This window comes from Monodelphis domestica, chromosome 2, assembly GCF_027887165.1.
Source record: "Monodelphis domestica isolate mMonDom1 chromosome 2, mMonDom1.pri, whole genome shotgun sequence".
Lineage (NCBI taxonomy): Eukaryota > Metazoa > Chordata > Mammalia > Didelphimorphia > Didelphidae > Monodelphis > Monodelphis domestica.
In genome coordinates this window covers 80,240,703-80,263,334 of record NC_077228.1, presented here as the reverse complement: position 1 = coordinate 80,263,334, position 22,632 = coordinate 80,240,703, and the positions used below count along the sequence as shown (strand labels likewise).

The following is a 22,632-nucleotide window of genomic DNA, read 5'->3' as shown; positions in this document are numbered from 1 at the left end:
TAATGATCATAGTGGCTAACATCTTTATAGTGCTTTTAGGTTTACAAAGCACTTTGTATATATTAGCTCATTTGATTTCACAACAACCTTGTGAAGTAGGTACTATTATTATTCTCATCTATAAGATGACTCTCCCCAGTAAGTAGGACAGCATGTGAAGTCGTCTTCTTGACTCCAAGACCAACACTCTCTCCACTGACCATCTTGATGTCTCCAATATAATATACTTGACAAGTGGTCAACCAATCTCTTCCTAAAGTTGTCCAGTGGAGGGGAACCCACCACTTCCCAAGGCATCCCATTCTACTTTTTGACTGGTCTAGTTGATCAATAAATCAATATATAATTTTCCAGGTAGAATCCATTGTTTTTTCACGGCCATTTCTAAGAAAAATTAACTAATTAGGAAGCATTTGTCAAGAGATCCCTAAACAAGAGCTCAAAGACCTAACCCTAGTGTTGGTTGCTGTTTTTGTGTGATATCTTTAAGAAGAGTTAGGGTTAGAGGCTTAACTAAGTAGAAATTAATTAACAAGCACTTATTGAAGTTGTCTTGTTCAAATTTGAACCCTTAGGAATCCAAAGGGATTCAGGGGGCCAAAGATGTCAAATTTCATTTGAGGCATACATAGAGTGTTACATTAATCATTCCCCACCTTAAACTTTAAGAGAGAATGAATAGTTCACTGCTTACCAAATGATTCACCAACTGTTCTATGCAAAGAAAACATGGAAAATAGCCAAACAAAATCCTCAAATTGAAGTCCCCCCTTCATTCAATACTCCTGACTTGTAGAACAATCCTTGAGAAATTATCAGCCTTTCTGTGAAGTTGATGATGACATAACCACCATTATCCCATTCCCAAATCATACCACATTTTCCTGAGACCCCCAATATCTATGGGAAATGAAGTCCCTCACACCAGTGGACCAGTCCAAGAATATATCAGGAGTACAGAAACATGGCTTTGATCAAAACTGAGAAACATTCCCATGTCTAAAAGACCACTTAAGTGAAAGTTTAACCTAAGAACAAAGGTCTTCTGGCTTTAAACAGCTAGAGAATGGCTCTGGAAGCCACATTTAAGGTTTCCTATGGCTCATTCTTTTGTGGTTTGGAAATGTGAGACAAGGGTTTCCCTCTTAGAACAGTAAGCATTGGCAAGTCTGGGCTACCCTTGGAGGGTGGTTCAGTCCTTGGGTATTTAGTGTTCACTTTTCTAGGGTTGGGTATCCAGGAAGAAGGAGACAGTGGTAAAAGGAGATGGAAACCTATCATTGAGCTCATCTGCCAAACCCCTTACCTCATCAACACTGTAAAAATCCTATCCTTTGCATGTCTGTTTAGTGGTAAAATATTGGAGTAAAGAAAGATCAGAGCTGGTTGTCTGAGAAAAAGTCATCTGTCCTTGGGATATAGAAGGTTTGGGCTTTTTTTTAAAAATCATAATGCCCCTCTCCATCCTACCTCAGCTATCAGGGAGGTCTCCATTGAGAATGGGACAATTGAGGGTTAGAGGAGGGGCAGCTCTCTCTCTCTCTCTCTCTCTTTATCCTTTTTCTTTTCTCTCCCTCTTCTGCAGACATCCATTCATTAACTCCTAGGTATGTGATTAAGAGTCTAAGTTCCATCTTGTCATTAGTGAGGGAGTGGGATATTGTAGAGAGAATGCTAACTTTAAATAGAGCTGAATCTCAGACCCTCACATACTGAAGATCCTGGGCAAATCATGTAACCTCTTGGACTGTCCCAGTTCATCTATATAATAAGACTTCATACTCTACAACAATGTTGTGTTTGATGTTGGGTCATTGTCCTATCACACTTCCAATCTTCTGCCTCTTATGGGCCAAGTGAAAAGAGACACTGGAGGTTTGTGTTAGGGGCACCGTTGGACAGCTCAGTACCAAGGAGAACTAGAGAAGAAATCATGTTTTGTACCTTATTGAAAAGAAAAAAAATTAAGTGCATACATAGTTAAGAGCTTTTATTGTGACTGGAGATCTTTTTTCCAGATATGTGCATACTTTCTATAATTCCAGTGTAAAATATTATACTTGCACTAGCCTTTTTAAAACAAATATTTTTAAAAATAGAAGAATTCATAGTCTATATTCTAATCATGGTATGCCTATCTATAGGATACATTCGAGTATTTAGTGAATTTTTGGTCCTTTCTTTGATGGTACCTGTAGGTTTTCTAGATAGAAATTATTTTTTGAATTTCTGAATTTTTGAATTTGAATTTTGAATAATGAAAAAAATTCATTATTATGATAAAGCAATGTTTGGTTCAAATTTTGAACAAAATTGTTTTAAGTAGTTTGTCTGTATACCAGTACAAGTTTATTTTGTTTCAGTGTACTCATGCTAATAAAATAGTGTGTAATTAGAAATCTGTTACCCTAAAAACTACAATTCCCAGGAGTCACTGACTTCCTATCGTTACATGCTAACATAGACAGGAGAATAAATAAGGTGGTTTCTGAGTCAGAACATTAGCAGTACCCATTGGAAAAAAATCACTTTCATAATCATAATCAATCATAATGTGTTATTAGCAGCTAAGTAGTGGCACAATGAATGGATAGAGAACTGGACCAGGAGTCAGAAAGAGCTGAATCCAAAGCCAATCCCAGCCATTTGAAGTCATTTGACCTCTGTCTGCCTTAGTTTCCTCATCTGCAAAATGGGGATCTACCTCCCACAGCTGTTATAAGAATCATATGAAATAATATTGGCAAAGTGCATTCTATAAATGCAAGCTATTAGGATCAATTATGATTATAAAAGTGATTTGTAAAAAGTACTATATAAATGTGAACTATTATTTTCATCTTCTTTGTTGTTTTTTTTGTTTGTTTTTTGTTTTTTGTCTTTTTTAGTCATGTCCAACTCTTGGAGTGTTCTTGGCAAAGATACTGGAGCAGTTGACCATTTCCTTCTCCATCTTATTTTCCAGATGAGGAAACTGAGGCAAACAGGGGTAAGCAACTTGCCCAGGGTAAGTTTCTGAGGCCAGATTTGGTCTCAGGTCTGCCTGACCCCAGTCTCAGTGCTCTATCTGCTATGCCACCTAGCTGCCCTGGGCAAGTCACTTAATAGGTTGGTGCTCCCATAATCGATCTAATATTTTGAATTGCAAAGAAAGGGTACATGGGTAGGAGGAACTTCCTCACTCAGGAGTTTCCTCTAAGGATGAAATTTCAGGTTCAGTCTATCCCTAGCCTCATCTCCATCCCACAGAGTTTCTGATGGTTCCCTTGGTGACTCTCCCTGAGTCCATCTGGGCAGATACTTACCGTAGTTGTCTATTGCGAGCACACCCAGCTTCTGTGAGAGTGTGGAACCCTGGCTGGCATCGGTCACATTTGTCTCCCATCACACCCGATTTACAGCTGCACCGTCCATGGTTGTCACATCGGGAGGCAAGAGAGCCTGTCAGGTACAGGAGGGTAGGCAAGAAGAGAGAAAAAATAGAAGGAAATGTTTAATTAATTTACATTGCAAGAAAAGAGAGTTTATTGGAAAGAAAAGGTACCTTAATGGAGCCCAAAATTAGTTCAAAATCAATTAATTAATTATTTACATTATAAATAAATTTAATTAATTAAAATTCAAAATTAATGGATAAGTATTGTCTCTAATGATTATTATACATGCTATGAGCATCCATCAAGGCACACAGGAAATAGAAATACACTGAAGTTTCATTTAGGTAACATTTCTCAAACTATGCTTTGTAAAGCTCTGATATTGCCCAGAGCAGAAATAGGTATTCTCTAAGATGCTGGCAGCTGGGTGGCTCAGTGGATTGAGAGTCAGGCCCAGAGATGGGAGATCCTGGGTTAAAATCTGACCGGAGACATTTCCTAGCTGGGTGACCCTGGGCAAGTCACTTAACCCCCATTGCCTAGCCCTTTCTGCTCCTTTGCCTTGGGACCAATCAATTTTAAGACAAAAGGTAAGAGTTTCTTAAAAAAGATATATTCTATTTGAGTCCAGTCTAATGGAGTCAAAGTGGTACAGTGGATAGATGGATGACCTCAACACTGGGAAGATCTACATTCACATCTCACCCTTGACACATGTTATGTGACCCTGAACAAGTTAGCTAATTAATTTCTTAGTATTCTGCAATTCTCAGACACCAGAAGTTGCCAAGAACGTGTAGGTTGGTCTGCAGTGGTAGAGAGAGTTTTGTTCCCCAGGAGTTCCTGTACTATTGAGATCAGAGGTCCAGTTCCTATCCCTACCCAGTCTGATACTAAAAATCAAGAAGGGCACAAATAGCTTTCATCTCTTTAATAGAAGCCAATTATTAAACCTTTCCAGCCACAGGAAAAATGGACATTTTCCCAGGGAGTTCAGAATCCCATAGGACCTTGTCAATCTTAAATGAATTAAAAATGAGGTCTCATCTGTACAGGGCTTCACATACTTTAAAGCACTAGATAAATGCTAGCTATTGTTATTATCACCGTCATCATTATTATCATCATTACCTCCTGAGAGTGAGCACTCCAGGTGTGATTTTAATAGAGAGCTAGGTGGCTCAGTGGATAGAACTTTAGGTCTGGACTTAGGAATTCAAATCCAGGCTGTGTGACTGATTCACTGTGTGACCTTGGACAAGTTCCTCAATCAATATTTGCCTTAGTTTCCTCAGCTGTAAAATGGAGATGATAATAGTACCTACATCCCAGTGTTGTACTTCCTCACAGATCAGATGAGATAATAATGTTTGTCAAGGGCTTGACGTCATTTCTGGCACATAGCAGTTACTATATAAACGTTAGCTACTTTGTTAACTATTAGCTATTTTTTAATTTAAGATCAGATGTATACAAAGGCAAAATTGTCTCTCTATTAGGAAATGTGATCAGTGGCACTGAAAAACTTCATCACCTCCACTTCCCTCCAAAATCATCTCCCTCACTGATATACCAAAGCATCCTGAAATCTGCATCATCAATTCAATCCAATTCAATGAACATTTATTAAGAACCTACTGTGTGCAAGTCACAGAACGAGGGGATGGATAATCAAGACAAAAATAAATGACCTCCCGCCTTCAGAGGACTGACTTGCACTCTATGAGGGAAGATAAAAGATACATGTAAAATAATACAAAGTAATTTGAGGAAAGGAGAACACTAAAATCAGAGGACACCTTGGAAGGCTTTAAAGGAAATGGTGCCATTTGAGAGGAGTCTTGAGGAAAACCCAGGAATCTAAGAGGCAAAGATGAGGAAGGTGTGCTTTCCCCAGATGAGAAGCAGACTGTGAGAACACATGAAGGTGGGAGGTGGAATGGCAATGGAATGCTAATAATTCAGTTTGGCTGTAAGGTACAATTCACTCATGAGATGGGTTGGATGAGAAGAAAGAAAAGAAAGAGCCCTGGGAGGAAGGAGTTCCCTTTTACACAGTGACTTGTTCAGGGTCACACAGCTAGGGAGTGTCTGTGGTCCTCCCAACTCCAGGTGTAGGTCTCTGTCCATTGTGCTATCTAGCTGCCCCTGCCACTGGCTACTTCGGTTCAAATTGAGGGAACAGGGTGCACATAGGTGGCAAGCCATTGAGGCTCAGGCTACAATCTTGCTGATTTGCTAGGTGACTTTGGTCCTCTATATAATGTCATCAGAAATGGTTTGAAGGATTTATGCCTTTAAGTTCCTTGCCAAGGCACTCAAAAGTACGACTGGAGAACCCAAGATGTGTTTTCTTACAAGCATTCTTTCCTGTACTCCAGGACATGCCAGCATTGTAGGAGTTCTGGCTCCTGTCTCACCCTTGACTTCCTTCTTCAAACTGACCTTCTTCAATGATTGTGAAGATCTGGGACTTTCAAACAAGACACAAGAAGGCACTTCCCCCAAACCTTTTTTTGGCAGAGGTGGACAAATAATGGCGTTGGGTACCAAATAGAATGTTGAACTTTTTCACTATGTTAGTTTTGGTTTTTTCCCTTTCTTTTTTGTTCTCTGTCATGGGATTAAAGGCAGTATGGCTTGCATGGTGGACAGACAACTGACCTCAAAGAACGTCTTTCCGACATCTGCTGATTGTGTGAGCTTGGGCAATGGCTCACTTAACGTCTAAGTGCTGTAGGATTATAAACTGTAGAGAAAGTACCAAGCTGCATTGTCAGAGAAAGGCTTCTCATCGGTGTACCATTGGGGGGGGGGGCGCTGTATTGAGTTCTGGGATGTTAAAAAAGAGACAAAAGACTGTCCCTATCCTCAAGGAGTTTACATTCTAATTGAGGGAGACAACCTACAAACAAACTTATACAAACTAGCTCTATATATGAAAATTGGGAACTAATGAATACAGAGGAACTAATGAATACAGAATACAGAGAAGGTACTAGATGGGTTGAGAAATCACAAATCTGGCCCCTAGACCTTTGTTATAAGGGATGGTAAGGGAAACAAAGAAAAATGATTTTAGAAAAATAACCAATATATCAAAAAATATCTAATCCACCTCCAGAAAGAACTGATAAATAGAAACAAGCAAGAAACAGTTTTAGGTATACTTTTTCTTTTTAATCAAATGATGCCTTCTCTAGGACAGGAGGGGAGGAAGACAGGGAGAAAACCTGAGGACTTTAATGTAATAAACAAAAAAATTTTTTAATGTATCAATTTAAAAATTTTAAGATTTTGAGATTCCTTTAAGATAAGTACTGCCTCAATTTTTAGATAAAGAAATCAAAAGTATTAATAAGCACATGAAAAAGTGTTCTAAATCTCTTATAATCAGAGAGATGCAAATCAAAACAACTAGCAGTTGGGACATTAATGGATGGCTGGTGGAGTTGTGAATTGATCCAACCATTCTGGAGGGCAATTTGGAACGATGCCCAAAGGGAGATAAAAGACTGTCTGCCCTTTGATCCAGCCATAGCACTGCTGGGTTTGTACCCCAAAGAGATAATAAGGAAAAAGACTTGTACAAGAATATTCATAGCTGCGCTCTTTGTGGTGGCAAAAAACTGGAAAATGAGGGGATGCCCTTCAGTTGGGGAATGGCTGAAAAAATTGTGGTATCTGTTGATGATGGAATACTATTGTGCTAAAAGGAATAATAAAGTGGAAGAATTCTATGGAGACTGGAACAACCTCCAGGAAGTGATGCGGAGTGAAAGGAGCAGAACCAGGAGAACATTGTACACAGAGACTGATACATTGTGGTACAATCAAACTTAATGGACTTCTCCACTAGTATCAATGCAATGTCCCTGAACAATCTGCAGGGATCCACAGGAAAGAACACTATCCACATTCAGAGGAAAAACTATGGGAGCAGAAACACAGAAGAAAAACAACTGCTTGATCACATGGGTTGAAGGGATATGGCTGAGGATATAGACTCTAACTCTAAGTGCAAACATCAACAACATGGAAACAGATTTTGATCAAGGACACATGTACAACTCAGTGGAATTGCGAGTTGGCTATGGGAAGGGATGGGGGCAGGGGAGGGAAAGAATATGATCCTTGTAACCAAGGAATAATGTTTTAAATTGACAAAATAAAATAATATGAACAAAATAAAGTCTCTGAAACCAGTGACAGAATAAAAAAAGATAAGTACTGCCTCCTCCACAAAAGAAGACCACAAAACCTCCATACCTTGATAGGTAGCTTTATGGTTACCTAAGCCAAAAAATGTCACTGCCTGGTGGCCTGCTTCCTGATAACCAGCATCTCTGAAAACAAGAGCCCCCATCTGCCCCTGGGCTCATAACTCACAGCTCTATTGGTTCTTTCAGAGTCTGTGTGGGCTCAGCAGTCTTAGCCTTCATGAAGTCAAGGATATTTCCCTGCACTGATGGAGTGAGAGAGTGGAAACTTCATGGAAGAGCAAAGGATCATAGATTTAGAAAAGGAAGAAAACTAAGAGGTCATTGAGTCCAATGGGTGCTCAAGCTATTGCCTAGGATTACACAGCTATTAAGTATCTGAGATGGGACTTGGACCCAAGGCTTTCCAATCCCATCAGAACTCTCTTCTATAGACAAGGCTCTGTCTAATTTGTCTGAAATCTTTCACTAACATCAAAGAATAACCACATCTCATCTCCCCTACACACACACACACACACATACACACACACACACACACACACACACACACACACACCTTTTTTTTAAAGTCAGACTTATTCTTCCTGGGGTAGATAAAAGGACACAAAGAAAAAAATGAGAGACAGAATGGTAAAAACCAATACCATTGTCATACTATTGGGCAGCACCTTACTATTTGTTTCTTGAATACTGAGCTTGTCATCCCGCCAACACTCCAGCTGAGCCAATTAAATTTCTAATTACATTCATACTGATGTTTTATTCAGATGACCCAACTGTTATGACTCACAGTGTGGCAGTAGAGCTGCAAGGGAAGTGGGCTCTTCAAGGAGGTGGAGGTTAAATGCTTTTTTAAGCTGGATAACCTGATTTTTCTTTCTCTATCCAGAGGCTCACTAAGGCTAGAAGAGTCTGGGTGCTATATTTTTTTCTGTGGAAATCTGAAAGTAAAGGGCATCATGGCAGAAGCCCTGGTAAATCTCTTCCCCTAGTGAGAAATTCCAAGGGTTCTGGCTCACATCTGCACTGGGTGACTCCAGTTTTCTCAAATCACAAGGTCATAGAACTAGAAGTGAAAATGACTTTAAGGATCTAATCCCCTCATTTTACAAAGGAAGAACCAAAGGCCCACAATAGTTAAGTGATTCACCCCAGGTTACAGAGGTAGTAGCAAGTCTGGGATTAGAACCCAAGTCCTCTGACTCTGAAAGCATCATTCTTTATACTAAATTTCTTCTTATAAGTAATATTATATCATATAATAATGTGATATATTATAATAAGTAATATAACTTCTTATAGCTTATTCAGGGGTACAGTGCCCCCAATACATGATTCTACAACCAGAGTTTAGCCATTTTCAAATCCTTTGAGCAACTGATACAGATCAGTTCTACTGAGCTAGATTCAATTATTACTATTGATCACTGCTACTGCACCTGAGATTGAATGCCAGGGATATCCCAGAAATTAATTCAGATCATTATATGTTATTGAAGCAAAAGGGGGGGGGGAGAAATGGCATCACAAAGGGGGGGACTATGAATGAGACTATAATTGAGGAACTCTGTTGTTGTTATCACGTTATTTTCTAAGAGGACCAAAGGCATCAAGGGCTGATGTCCTGACGTGTGTGAATTGGAATTATGAGGCATAATTGCACAGTCATCAGTCTCACTCTCTGTTCTAGTGATCAAAGTCCAGTGGCAAGACAAAAGCCAGGACGACTGGGGATGACAAGGATACAGTAGATGACTTTGGTGCCTTTGGTGTCTAAGGAACTCAGCAATCATTCTCAAAGGGCAAATTCCTTTGTTAAGGAATCAAGGTCAAGAATAGTGCCACCCCTAAGGTAATCCTTCCTTGAAAGCCAGTCCTATAGTCCAGGATAGAAGTAGCCAATCAGACAGTGAATAAATATTTATCTACTGCTTTCCAAGTGCCAGGCACTATATTAAGGTGGAAAAATAAAAAGGATCCTTTTCACAAGAAGCACCCAATCCAACGGAAGAGAATATACAGAAAAGATGTACATACAAGATCTGTGGCATAAATAAAGAGATCTGGGTCATTGATGATGTGAAGATTTCCTACACCAAAACAACAGCAAGAGGAAGAATCTGTGGCCATACAAGGGATGGAGAAGGTCACAAAAGATAAAACAGACTATTTTGATTGAATAAAATTTAAAAGTTTTTTTGCATAAATAAAAGGGGTGAATGGGATATTGTGGGGAGGTAAGGGAAACAAGGATAGGAATGGAAGCAGAACTTACAAAGAAGTCCAAATTCCACAGTCCATACCTTTGGTGTTGCAATGGCAGGGCAAGCAGCGGTCTCTGTCTCTCTGGCGGTAAAACCCATCCTTGCACCTCTCACAGTGTACACCAGCTGTATTGTCATTGCAATTGACACAGCGGAATCCCTTTCCAGTCCTCCTTTGTAGCTCTTGATCAAAGACACATTGTCTAGATTTCCCATTACAGTCACAGTCTAAGGAGAGAAAGAAATACAACAACATTAGAAAAAAGATTCCAGGTTTAACTGCCTTTAAACAGTAGTCAGAAGGCTTGAGTTCAAACCCATCTCTGGCTCTTTACTACTTGTCTCATGTAGTTTTTTTCCAAGATTTTTTTTTAAAGAAGTCTGCTCATTGTTTCTTATGCACAGTAGTATTCCAGCACAACCATATGCCACAATTTGTTTAGCCAGTCGCCAATTGGTGGACATTCTCTCAATTGCTAGCTCTTTGCCACCACAAAGAGAATTGCTATAAATATTTTGGAACATATAAGTTCTTTTCCCTTTCTCCCCGATCTCCTTGGGAAATGGACCTAGTATTGTTGGGTCTAAGGGCATACAGCTTTATAACTCTGTGACCATAATTCCAAATTGCTTTCCAAAATGGTTGGGTCTGTTCACAGTTCCACCAACAGTGTATTAGTGTCCCTACTTTTCCCATTTCCTGTCTGGACTCTTGTGAGAATCACAAATGAGATAATATTTGTAAAAGTACTTGGCATAGTACTTGGCACATAGTAGGTGTTATATAAATGCTTATTCCCCTACATGTTGAGTAGTGGTATTATTTGGTGAAATAGGCTGCAATATTTTAGCAACTTTTGAGAAATAGTTACAAATTATTTTTCAGAATAGGGACAAATTTATAGCTCCTCCAAAAGTTCATTATTCTGCCTTTTCCCCCACAGTTCATTAATCTGCCACTTTTCCTCCAGCATTTGCCATTTCCCTTCTATATCAACTCAGCCAACCTGAAGGATGTAATGTCAAACCTCAGAGTTGCCTTAATATGCATTTCTCTAATTTTTAGTGATTGGCAGTATTTTTTTAATATGGCCATAGAGAGCTTGAATTTCTTCCTTAGAAAAAATTCTCATTCATATTTTTTACCATTTATTAGCTAGGGAATGGCTTTATTGTTAAAACTTTGAATTTATTCCTTTCATATTTTAGCAATGGTATGCTAATTAAATTTGCTAAAAAGATTTTTTCCATTTGTGTTTTCTTTCTAATCTTAGCTGCATTGCTTTTGTTTGTGCAAAACCTTTTTAACTTTAGGTAGCCAAGATTGTACATTTTATTTATTTATTTATTTATTTATTTGGTGCTCTCTATTTCTTGTTGGTCATGAACTCTTCCCTATGCAGAAATGAAAAAGATATTTTCCTCCTTACTCCTCTAATTTGTTTATAATGTCACCTTTTTCTGCACCTGAATTCTGGTCACTGTATATTCATATTTTGCTACAAAATCAATGTTTTTAAGTTTAGATGTGGGTAGGTATAATTTCTAATCTAGACTTTATTCAACTCCTCTGGCACATAAGTATTTATTATTATAACAACAATAATAATGCCCAGACTCTGACCCACAAGGTATTTCTTAGAAAAGACAAACCACACACAGACCCTCCCATTGCCCCACACAGTGACACCCAGACCCAGATCAAAGTAGCTAGGAAATATTTTTTTGCCAAACAATGAAGCAAGGTGTGCAGAATCCCTGAGGGAATCTCTCCACAAATACTCCCACCCCTCACTAAAACACTCAATTGAACAGGTTAGGACAGGAAGCCCAGTGTTGTAATCCCCACTCCATCCTACAGTGCAATGAAGGCAGGCAGAAAATGATATGGAGAGTAGCTTCAGAGCCTAGACAAGACTTCTCCCAGTAACGGCTTCTCCCAATGCCTGCAGTCAATTCATTTCATCTCATCCTGGTTTCATTCCCAATGTCCAATGTGAAAGCCCAGCTTCCTAGAGTGAGCTATTTTCAAAACATTTAATTTGGTGGCATGAATATCATGAATTGAGTTGACATAGCTCTCCTTATTTGTATTCCCTAATTAAAAACATATCATATTTTCAAATTGGCTAACATATATATATATATAATAATTTCTAATTGGATAACATCACTTTCTACAGAATAACAAGACAAAGATAATTTAGCTTCCTGATTTGGGGATTCATTCTGGATTTTTTCTATTTATGTAAAAACATTCCTTTGGGTTAATAATGCCACTGGTCTCCCTATTTCCTTTGGAAAATCTAGTCTCTTGACCTCAGCCAACGAAGGGAAACGCAAAGCAAAGCTGTCCTGCCTTCATATGTCCCTGTTTCTTTTGAGGGCACAAACTGCCTTCCAGTTCCCAAATCTACAACCTGGAAATCATCTTTGATTCTTCCTGAAGAGAAGCAGGTGCTATCCTGGATCAGAGTTTTCTACTTGAGATTAAAATGTTTTGTACATCTTAAAATACCATAAAAGTAAGTTATTTATTTACTATGATTGTTGTTGTTGTTATTATTCCCTCTTACTCACTCTTCTTTTCTAATCAATTGCAGTCTTATAAATTCTAACTCAAAGTCTTTTGGATCCATTCCCTTTCTTCACTCACATAGTTAACATCCCTGGTCGAAAGCCTCATTACCCCTCACCTGGAATATGTCAACAACCTCCTAATTGGTCTCCCTGCTTTCAGTCTCTCCTCCTTCCAATCTATCCTCCATACAACTGTCAAGTTTATATTCCTAAAACCTTGGGCTAATCACATCACTCCCCTATCTGCAGATCATTAATGGCTCTTGACCAACTGAGGCAGCCAGGTGTCAACATAAAGGGAATGCTAGACCTGGAGTCAAGAGGACTTTGATTCAAACCTCACTTCAGACACTGTGTGACTCTGGCCAAGTCACCTAGCCTCTGTCTGCCTCAGTTTCCTCATCTGCAAAAGAGGGATAATCATAGTACCTATTGTTGTGAGAACCAAATAAGATAATATTTATGAAGTATCTGACATAGAGTAGTCAGTTAGTAAATGCTTGCTTCCTTCTTTCCTGTTGCATCTACCAAAAAATTCTAAATCCACAGCCCAGCATTTGAAATTTTCCACAAAACTATTCTCACCTATTTTTTTTGTCATCTATTATATTAGTCCCTTCACATTCTCTCTGTTTCAGTTAAACTGGCTTACTTTATTTACGTCATTTATGTAGACTGCCTTTGTAGACTCTTTATCCCCTTCACTGAACAACTAGGTGACAAAATAGAACCTGGAGACAGGAAAACCTGAGCCCCAAACAGCCGCAGATACAAGTAACCCTGGGCAAGTCACTTAACCTCCATCGCCAAGACCTTACCACTCTTCTGCCTTGGAAGCAATACATAGTATTGATTCCAAGATAGAAGGTAAGGGTTAAAAAAAAAGATGAGAAGAAATCCAGGAGGAAAAAATGATCAATAGTGTTCAAATGAAGCTTAAAAGCCAAGAATGAGAGTAGGAAGGAGCCATTCTTAGGACTGTTTCATTTGCGTGATGAGTTCAGGAACCAGATTGTGGCTGGTTTAGATGGGAATATTAAAGAAAAGAAGTAGAGGTATTGAGTATAGCTGACTCTTTCAAAATTAAAAACAAAAAGCTGACGAGAGGAGAAACGAGATGATAACTGGAAAGTAAAAAATACCCAATGATTGGGTGACAAGGTTTTTTTTTTTTTAAGGATGAAAGAAACATGTATATGTTCATAGGCAGCAGAGAAGGAATCGGCAGCTAAAAAGAGATTAAAGACTAGAGAGTGGAGATAATAGTAGGGACAACCAGCTTGGAAAAAAAAAAAACCACGGAGTGATGAAATAAAGACTACCTGAAGAGGGGTTGGTCTTGGCAAAGAAAAGACACAGATGAGATTAGATTGAATAAAGGATGTTATAGTAGGGAAAATATCAGTCATGATGAAGAGGGGAGAAAAGGGAATTCACATTGGATAGCTTCTATGTGGTTCTTTTTTGTGTGAAATAGAAGAGATGGAAGTCCTCAGTAGAGAGGGTAGGATCAAGGGGATGCCATAGGAGGCTTGGGAATGGACGAGAAGGTTTGGATCAGCTACAATGGAAAGTGGGATAGTGACCCAATCGGGAAATAGAATTGTTTCCTTGCCTAAATGACTCGTTCTAACACACTCTTTAATCCCCAAATCACCTATCATTATTATAGTATCCAATGTGAAAATTTATTATATGTAATTGGTAAAAAAATTTTTTTTAATTAAAATGATTATTTTAAAAATTATTAGTCTACAAAAATTTATGATCCCTTTCCTAATCTCCTTTCTTCCTGCCCTACCCACCCCCTTACTGATATCTCCCTCCAGAAATCACATTGTACATATTTTGAATATATGTTAGATGTATACATGAGATTTCTCCTATAGAATGAGAGCTCCTTAAGGTCAGGGATTATTTCATTTTTGTCTTTGTGCCCCTCACACCTAGAAAAACATAGGTGCGTAACAAAAACTCACTCATTGATTTAGTAATATGGACTATCCCATTCTGAACAAAACCAATAAGCATGGAAAAATTATGTGTTGTTTGGAAAAAAAATTAAAGGAATAGAGGTAATAGATTTAAATTCTATTTCTCATATATTTCCCAAGTGTTGGCTGATTGAATAAAAGTGGGACAGGCCACCTGATCAGAAATGGGGCATTTTTTCCATATGCATTCTCTTCTCATGTCAAGGGAAGTTTTGATCTATGCCTGGAAACTTGGCTGGTACAAAACTGGCTCTAAGAAGAGCCTAACAAGCACCTGAACATACAGGAATCACCTGGAAGTTTGGGGCCTCTCCCCCCCCCCCCCCCATTGAAATTTCCCTAGTCCAACACACAAAGTTTTCATTGTTTCTGCATGGATAGCATTCAGTGGGAGAGTTCTCTTTCCACACAGGCTTATGTTAGGATTGGGATGGGAGGGGTAGCAAGAAGAAAATTGGCGTTTTCCAACAGAGAAGTCTAAAGGGATTTGATAAATACAAGGGGATTTGTTTTAGGCAGATGCTTCCAGCAACAGCAATCAGTGGTGTAGAAAGAGGAATGAGGACCCATCCATCTGGGAGGCTGGAGCTGGGACAGCATGTTCTGCTGGGGGAAGGGAGGCTGTGAGATAAGTTTGTATTTATCTGGCAGGCTTGGCAGGTAGGGTACTTGGCCAGTTAGTGGAACTATCTCAGATGTTTGGAATTCAAATGTCATGTTTGAACCTGACAACATGTGTGTGCCGGCTAAAGATTACATAGAATTCTCGCTCAGTACGCTAACACTTTCTTAACTTAATATAAAAGAAGCAGCAACGTCATCCTGTAGTTTGCCTGTAATCTTCCTGAAAGATGAATTGAAGCATGAAACCATTTGAAGGGACAAAACACGTTTCTCCTTATTTAGAAGGGAGATGGGCTGCCTAATTTCCCTAGAGCAATCCTTGGAGCTCCCAGCCCTATCTTGCCTCTCTTCTCTTCAGTTTCAACTCTCATAAAATCATGGTTGGAATGATCCCGTAGCATCTAGATTCTTTTGCCAGTGTTATTTACCCTCGCCATTTTGTGATTTCTCTTGATTCTTTCCTTCCCCTGATTCCTTCAAGCTGAGATATCATGAGCAAGAGAGACAGAACAGATGGTATGGCAAGGTAGAAAAGCAATTTGTCCAGAAAGAGTTGCCCCGATGATTAGGAATCTGTTCTTAACTCTCCAGAATTTTCCAGTGTCAAATCCTTTTGGAAGAGAATTTTTTCCTTTCTTTGATTAAACTGCTTACTTTAATGATCTGAAAAAGTGAAGCTGAAAGTTCCTTAATTTAAATTGATCTTAAATTTTAAGGTTGGAAGTGAAAGATCCAGTGTCTTTCCCTTCTTTTGCATGGTAGCAAGGAAATTGTACTAACTCTGGAGGGAGAGGACTCTAGCCTCTAACACTTGTCATCTACGTGACCTTGACCACTGAATCTCCAGTTGTCTCATCTATAAAAACCCCATAGCCTCTGAGGATCATTTCAATCTGTTTTTATTAAAAAATACATTTTTAGGGAGCAGGTAAGTGGCTCACTGGATTGAGAGTCAAGCTTCAAGACTGGAGATTCGGGGGTCAAATCTGGTTTTAGACACTTCCTACCTGTATGATCCTGGGCAAGCAATTTAAATGCCATTGACTAACTCTTACCATTCTTCTGCCTTGGAACCAATACACAGGAAAGGAAGAAAGGAAGACAGGAAGGAAGAAGGGAAGGAAGGAAGAAAGGAAGGAAGAAGGGAAGGAAGGAAGAAAGGAAGGAAGAAGGGAAGGAAGGAAGGAAGGAAGGAAGGAAGGAAGAAAGAAAGAAAGAAAGAAAGAAAGAAAGAAAGAAAGAAAGAAAGAAAGAAAGAAAGAAAGAAAGAAAGAAGAAAGAAAGAAAGAAAGAAGAAAGAAAGAAAGAAAGAAAGAAAGAAAGAAAGAAAGAAAGAAAGAAAGAAAGAAAGAAAGAAAGAAAGGAAGGAAGGAAGGAAGGAAGGAAGGAAGGAAGGAAGAAAGAAAGAAAGAAAGAAAGAAAGAAAGAAAGAAAGAAAGAAAGAAAGAAAGAAAGAAAGAAAGAAAGAAAGAAAGAAAGAAAGAAAGAAAGAAAGAAAGAAAGAAAGAAAGAAAGAAAGAAAGGAAAAGGAAGGAAGGAAGAAAGAAACGAAGAAACAAAGAAAGGAACAAAGAAACAAAGAAAGAAAGAAACAAAGAAAGAAACAAAGAAAGAAACAAAGAACAAAGAAACAGAAAAAGAAAGAAAGAAAGAAACAAAAAAAGAAAGAAAGAAGCAAAGAAACAAAGAAAAAAGAAAGAAGGAAGGCAGGAATGTGTGTGTGTGTGTGTGTGTGTGTGTGTGTGTGAGAGAGAGAGAGAGAGAGAGAGAGAGAGAGAGAGAGAGAGAGAGAGAGAGAGAGAGAGAGAGAGAGAGAGAGAGAGAGAAGAAAAATACATTTGTACTTCTACATCTCATCCGGAGTCAGAATTATGGCTGTCAAATTGTCAAGTAAATTCTAGTAGTGCTATTTTTTTAATTAAAAAAACACAACCTAGTTTAGCTATCTAATCCCAGGTGGAATTTTGAATGGCAAAAAAAGGGAAATATCTTTTTAGCTCTAAGTTCACTTGAAGTTTTTGAAAGGAGAAAAATATAACACTTCTATTTTTAATCTTGTTGCTGTTGATAGGGAGATGCCAGTTTTTAGTAAGCTGTCCCTGAGCAAGTTCTCATACTTCACTGCTGCTACATACAAGGGTGGCTCTTGATCTGGGGAGAGTAGAGTCTATCTCTGCCATTATATTCATCTCTTTCCTTTTCCCATCATCCCAGTCAAAAAGAATGAGAGAAGGGAGAAGGAGTCTCTTAGCCCTGGAGGTGGGAGGCAGAAAGAAAAGAAGAAAGGAAGGGGAATACACATTTATTTCAGCACCTACTGTGTAGGAGACACTGTACTTTATAAATATTCTCTTATCTGATCCTTACATCAATTCTGGGATGTAAGTGCTATTAATAAAGTTAAGCTACTTGCCCAGCTAATAAGTATCTGGGGCCAACTGGAACTCAGGTCTATTTGTCTTTAGGTTTACCACTACCCACTGTACCACCCAGATGCTTAGGGGATGGGGACCACAACTCAAATCCAAGCAGGTGGCAGGGAAGTGAGACAAAGAAGCATCTTTCTTTTCCTCCCATTCAGTGTCACTGGACTATAAAATTTCAGAAGGGACTTCATCACTTAACCAAGAATCCTTTCCGCAATAACTCATTCACAAGAGGTCATTCAACCTCTAATTGAATACCCATAATGACTAATAGTAGTCACCAAATGACTAATACAAAGGCAAAGCTTATTTTGTCTTTATATGGCTAATAAACCATTTTAAAATTAAACAAAAATGTTAGCATTATAAGGCATATATCTTCCTAACTTCCCTATTACTGTAGAGAGTACCACCATCTTGGAAGTCACCCTGGCTCACAATGTAGGTATTGTTCTCAACCCCTTACTCTCTCTCAATACTCATACTGAATTTGCCAGAGGTTGCCAATTTTACCCTCATAACACTTTTCTCCTTCTCTCTTCTAACACTGTCACCTTCCTGGCACAGGCCCCCATTACCCCATGACTATTGCTAGTTGGCCTCCCCATCACAAATCTCTCCCCACTCCAATGCATCCTTGATATAACTGCCAAATGGATTTTCCTGAAGTACACTTCTGACCATGCACTTAGGTCATCCTCCTATTCAATAAATTTCAGTGGCTCCCTATTACCCCCAGGATCAAATATAGAATCCTTTGGATTTTAAAGGAATTAACCCAGCCCTTTCTAACTTTCTAGTCTTCTTCTACCTTATATCCCACCATATATTCTTCAGTTCAGTGACACTGGCCTCCTTTCAGTTCCTGAAACAAGATACTCCATATCCCAACTCCAAAGATTTTCACTGGTTGTCCCCCATGCTCAGAATGCTCTACCTTCTCATGTTTGCCTCTTGGCACCCTTCAACTCTCAGCTAAGATCTCACCTTCCACTAGAAGCCTTTCCCAACCCCTCTCAATTCTGGTTCTTTCCTTTTATGGATCATTTCCAATTTATCTAGCATATAACTTATTTGTACATAGTTGTTTATATGTTGTCTCTCCTATTAGACTGAACTCCTTGACAGCAATTAATTGATAAACATTTATTGATCACTTTCTATGTGCCAGGTACTGTGCTAAGTGCTGTGGATACAGAAAGAGGTAAAAGATAGTCTCTGCCCTCAAGTAGCTCACAGTCCATCAGGTACGGGTTTTGACCTTCCCTTTGCATCATCGGGACTTAGCCTGGGACATGGTAGATTATTAATAAATAATAAATGGTCATTAATAAACCATGATTATTGATAAATAATAAATGGTTATTGATGGACAATAAATGGTTATTGACTGACATATAACTGTACATACACACAGAGTTTTGAATTCAGAAATAAATATTTCTTGACCAAATAAAATAATGTTTAAAAATAAATAAATAAATATTTCTGTTTCCTCTGGAATTTCTACACAATGGGAAAAAATGAGTAGCTGAGCAAATAAGACATTTGACTAAACATTCAATGAATAGATCCACAAAAGGTGAAATTTATAGCTGCTTTAGAACAATTAGTATTATGTACCATTTGAGAAGCAATTGGAATGCAATAGCTTTTTTGGAAGGATTGGAAGAGACTTACAGGGGAAATTTAGTTGTTATAAAATTTTAAAATATCAACGAACACTTTTTTTTTTATCAGAATAAAGGAAAGTGAGAGCACCGTGCCATTTGGAAATGACACATGATATACAGAGAGGATTAGGAGAGATTCTGCTAATGAAGAGCACAAAAAAGAGGAAGGACTTGACTTTTACTTTATCTTCATTAGAGGGGTTTAAGTTTCAAGAAGGAAATGTATACAAAAAAGATGGAATCATTGGAATGTATTCACAAATGGGTTATTTTTAAAACTTGTAATAAATAATTTGCCTCTCCCTTGATCATTCTTGACATTTTACCAAGTAAACAAATCTTTCTCCTTAAGCGTTTTCTGAATCTTCAGCACCATGTATTTCTTTTCAAGGAATAGTAATAGTTTTTGCTTTGAAAGTAGACAGATTATAAATAATGAATTGAGTTTTTACTGTCACCGATGAATGCACAAATCTGCAGATTGTTGGAGTTAAATAGTGTGTTGGGAAAAGATGGCAATGGAGATAGCTTCTGAAATTTATAAGGACTATGATGGACAGGATGACTATTCCAGACAGTTTCTTTTCCCTGGCATCCCTACCTCATCCCTTTGCTGATTATCTCCTGTATCTGTCCTCTTCCATCCTGGAAACTCATGGCCCATGTTCGACTCAGTCAGGCTTTTCTCTAGTCAGTTCCTGACACCTCCCCACCCATGGCCCATCCAGAGGAGGGAAACAAATTCAGAACACCTGAGCAAGTTAGTTAGGTAATAAAGTAGATAGAGACCTAGGATTAGAGTCACAGTGACCTAAGTTCATTCAAATCTTGCCTCTGGCACTTACCAGCTTTGTGATCCTGGGCAAGTTGCTGAACCTCTTTTGATTTCAGTTTCTACATCTATAAAAATGGTGGTTTTTAAGGTTCCTTCTGATTCTAAATCTATGATCCTGTGTTCATTATAAAACCTCTGGCCATTTCCTGTATCACTGAGCAGCCTTACTCTATAGAGAGCTCAACCCAAGGATCCACAAAATACCAAACAAAGAATGAGGAGATCTTGATATAACTCAAGTATGCCAAGGCTTGAGGGCTGCCTTTCACAGGATCATCAGCTCCATTCCACTATGACCAAAGATGTTCACACCTGAAGCAAGCAAAGGACTTGTTTTCTCCAATTTCTCCAAATCCATTGACTGAGAGCCAGATAAATCCTTTGCATTAAATACCATATCCCTTCTATGCCCCCTCCCTAGCCTTACTCCAATGCTTCCAGGTATCACTAGTTAGATCATATGCTTTTCCTTAATTAACAAATTAAATATGAATTAAGATGCACCAGCAAGCAAGGCCTTTTGGTTTTAGCAATTCCATTCAGGGACCACCATTTTGAGAAAAGGTTCTAAGTCTCCACAGCAGTTGCGGAGGACTAGGAACATGCTTGTGAGTGTACTCAGCTGAACTACGGGTTCTTGGAACACGATAAGGGATATCTCAAGTCAAGGCAGTATTAAGCACCTACTATGTACCAGGCATTCTGATAAGTTCTGGAGATACAAAGAAAAGCAAAAACCAATTCCTGCTCTCAAAGGGTTCACAGTCTAACAAGGGAAGATAGCTTGCAAATAAGATAGATAAAAGATTAATTGGAGAAGAGTTTTGAGGGAAGACAACAAGATTGAGGAGAACTGGGGAAAGCTTCTTGGAAAAGACTTGAATGTAGTCAGGGAAGCTATTAAACAGAAATGAGGAGAGAGAGACAGACAGAGATAGCCAGACAGACAGACAGAGGGAGGGAGAGAAGCTAGAGAAAATCGCTAGAGCTGGGTGATGGAATGTCATGGGTGAGGATGGCAAGGTGGCCAGTATCACTAGATCATAGAGCATGTATCAGAATGTAAAGCATAAGAAAACTGAGAGATGGGTTGGGGAGGCAGGTTAGGAAGAGCTTTCAGTCAAATGGATTTTGTTTCTGCTCTTGGATGGAACTGGGAGCCAAAGGAGTTTATTGAGAAGAGGGTGAGCAGGTCAGTTCATTCAAATGCCTCTAGATATTTTCATTGATGATATAATAAACATGAAATAAGGGAGCTGGGGGACAGGGATCCCATCGTCTTAAAAAAATAGGCTTGGCAGCCATCTGAAAGGAATGCCTACAGATGATACACTAGGAAACTAAACTAGATGACTTCTACAAAGACTGCTGAGCTATGTCCCATCTATAAATAGGACTTAAAAAAAAGAGTATTTGAACTTGATATCTCTAACCAGGAAGTGGAAGTAAGCAAAAGGAATACACCTTAGTTACACAGGTCTACTCCTGCCACAATCTTGTCACTCCCATTTCTGCCTCTGCTCAAAGAATAGCTCCACATTTGAAGATTCCATTTCTTTCGTTGGTCAAGATTAACATCACTGTCTCAAGCCATGGTGGAAACCTTTAAGTCACTACCACTTGTCACTACGTGGCCAGGTCTTATTGCTTTTGAAGTGGGCTCTTCAAATGTTGAGATCCTTCTGGTCCAAAAGCAGAAATGAGAGCGACTTGAAAACAGCAGCAGGTATAGAATAGAGACCAGTAAATCAGCTGACTGTGTAACTGACTGGGACCTGAAGGATACCAAGACACAGAAAACAGAGCTCTGGACATGAAAAAACCCCCAAACTTCCAAGCATGACATTCAAGGTCCTGTATGATCTGGCTCAATTTACCAGTCCAATCTAGAATAAAGAGTTCTGTGTTAGAAGTCCTAGATATAAATCCAAGCTTTGCTATTTAATAGCAAATCCAGAATTTAAGAATTAAATGGAAAGATTCTTTAAAGGACCAAGCAAATTTTTGTGTTAATTGGCATTCGTGGTCCTTCTTGTATTAAATAATTAAATTAGTGTTATATTAAATGAATTAATACCTCTGTGAACTTGGGCACTTTCATGGGTAGGATTATATGGCCTCTTAAGTTCCTTCTGGTTCTAAAATCTATAATAATGCCTTTACCATTCTTGTTTCCCACACTTCCCAAATGCCATATCTTATATCCAGATCAAATGAATGATTTACTATTATCCTAGCATATCTACCATTTTCTTCCCAACTGACACTTCTTATACCCTGGACAAATAGACTACCTAACATATCCTTTCTTCTCACATCTCTAACATCACACCATTCCATCTAACCAGAATACCAGTGCTTCCCATCTCTACCAATCCAAATCTCATTGATTATTAGTCAAGAACTAGCTCAAACATTACCCTCTAAAAGCTCCTCCATGAGGGAAGAAGGGAGGGAGTTAATATGGATCACATAATTTTGGAAAACTTATGGGGAAATTTGTTATTAAAATAATTTTTTTAATCACTTCAAAAACTTCAAAAAACTTCAAAAAAAAAAAAAGAGCACTCTAGATTTCCAAAAGTGATCTTCTGAAGCCCTGAATCCCCATAAGCATTTTGGTTGTGGCTCTCCCC

General features: G+C 38.6%; 1 protein-coding gene across 1 annotated transcript in view; it reads right to left on the bottom strand.

Annotated features, from left to right (window-relative positions):
- Window positions 1-22,632, bottom strand: part of LAMC2 (laminin subunit gamma 2) — a 90,165-nt gene that overhangs the window by 42,240 nt on the left and 25,293 nt on the right. The window contains 2 exon segments of the mRNA XM_056814613.1: window positions 3,306-3,441; window positions 9,904-10,092. Coding sequence (XP_056670591.1) covers window positions 3,306-3,441; window positions 9,904-10,092 — 325 coding nt within the window.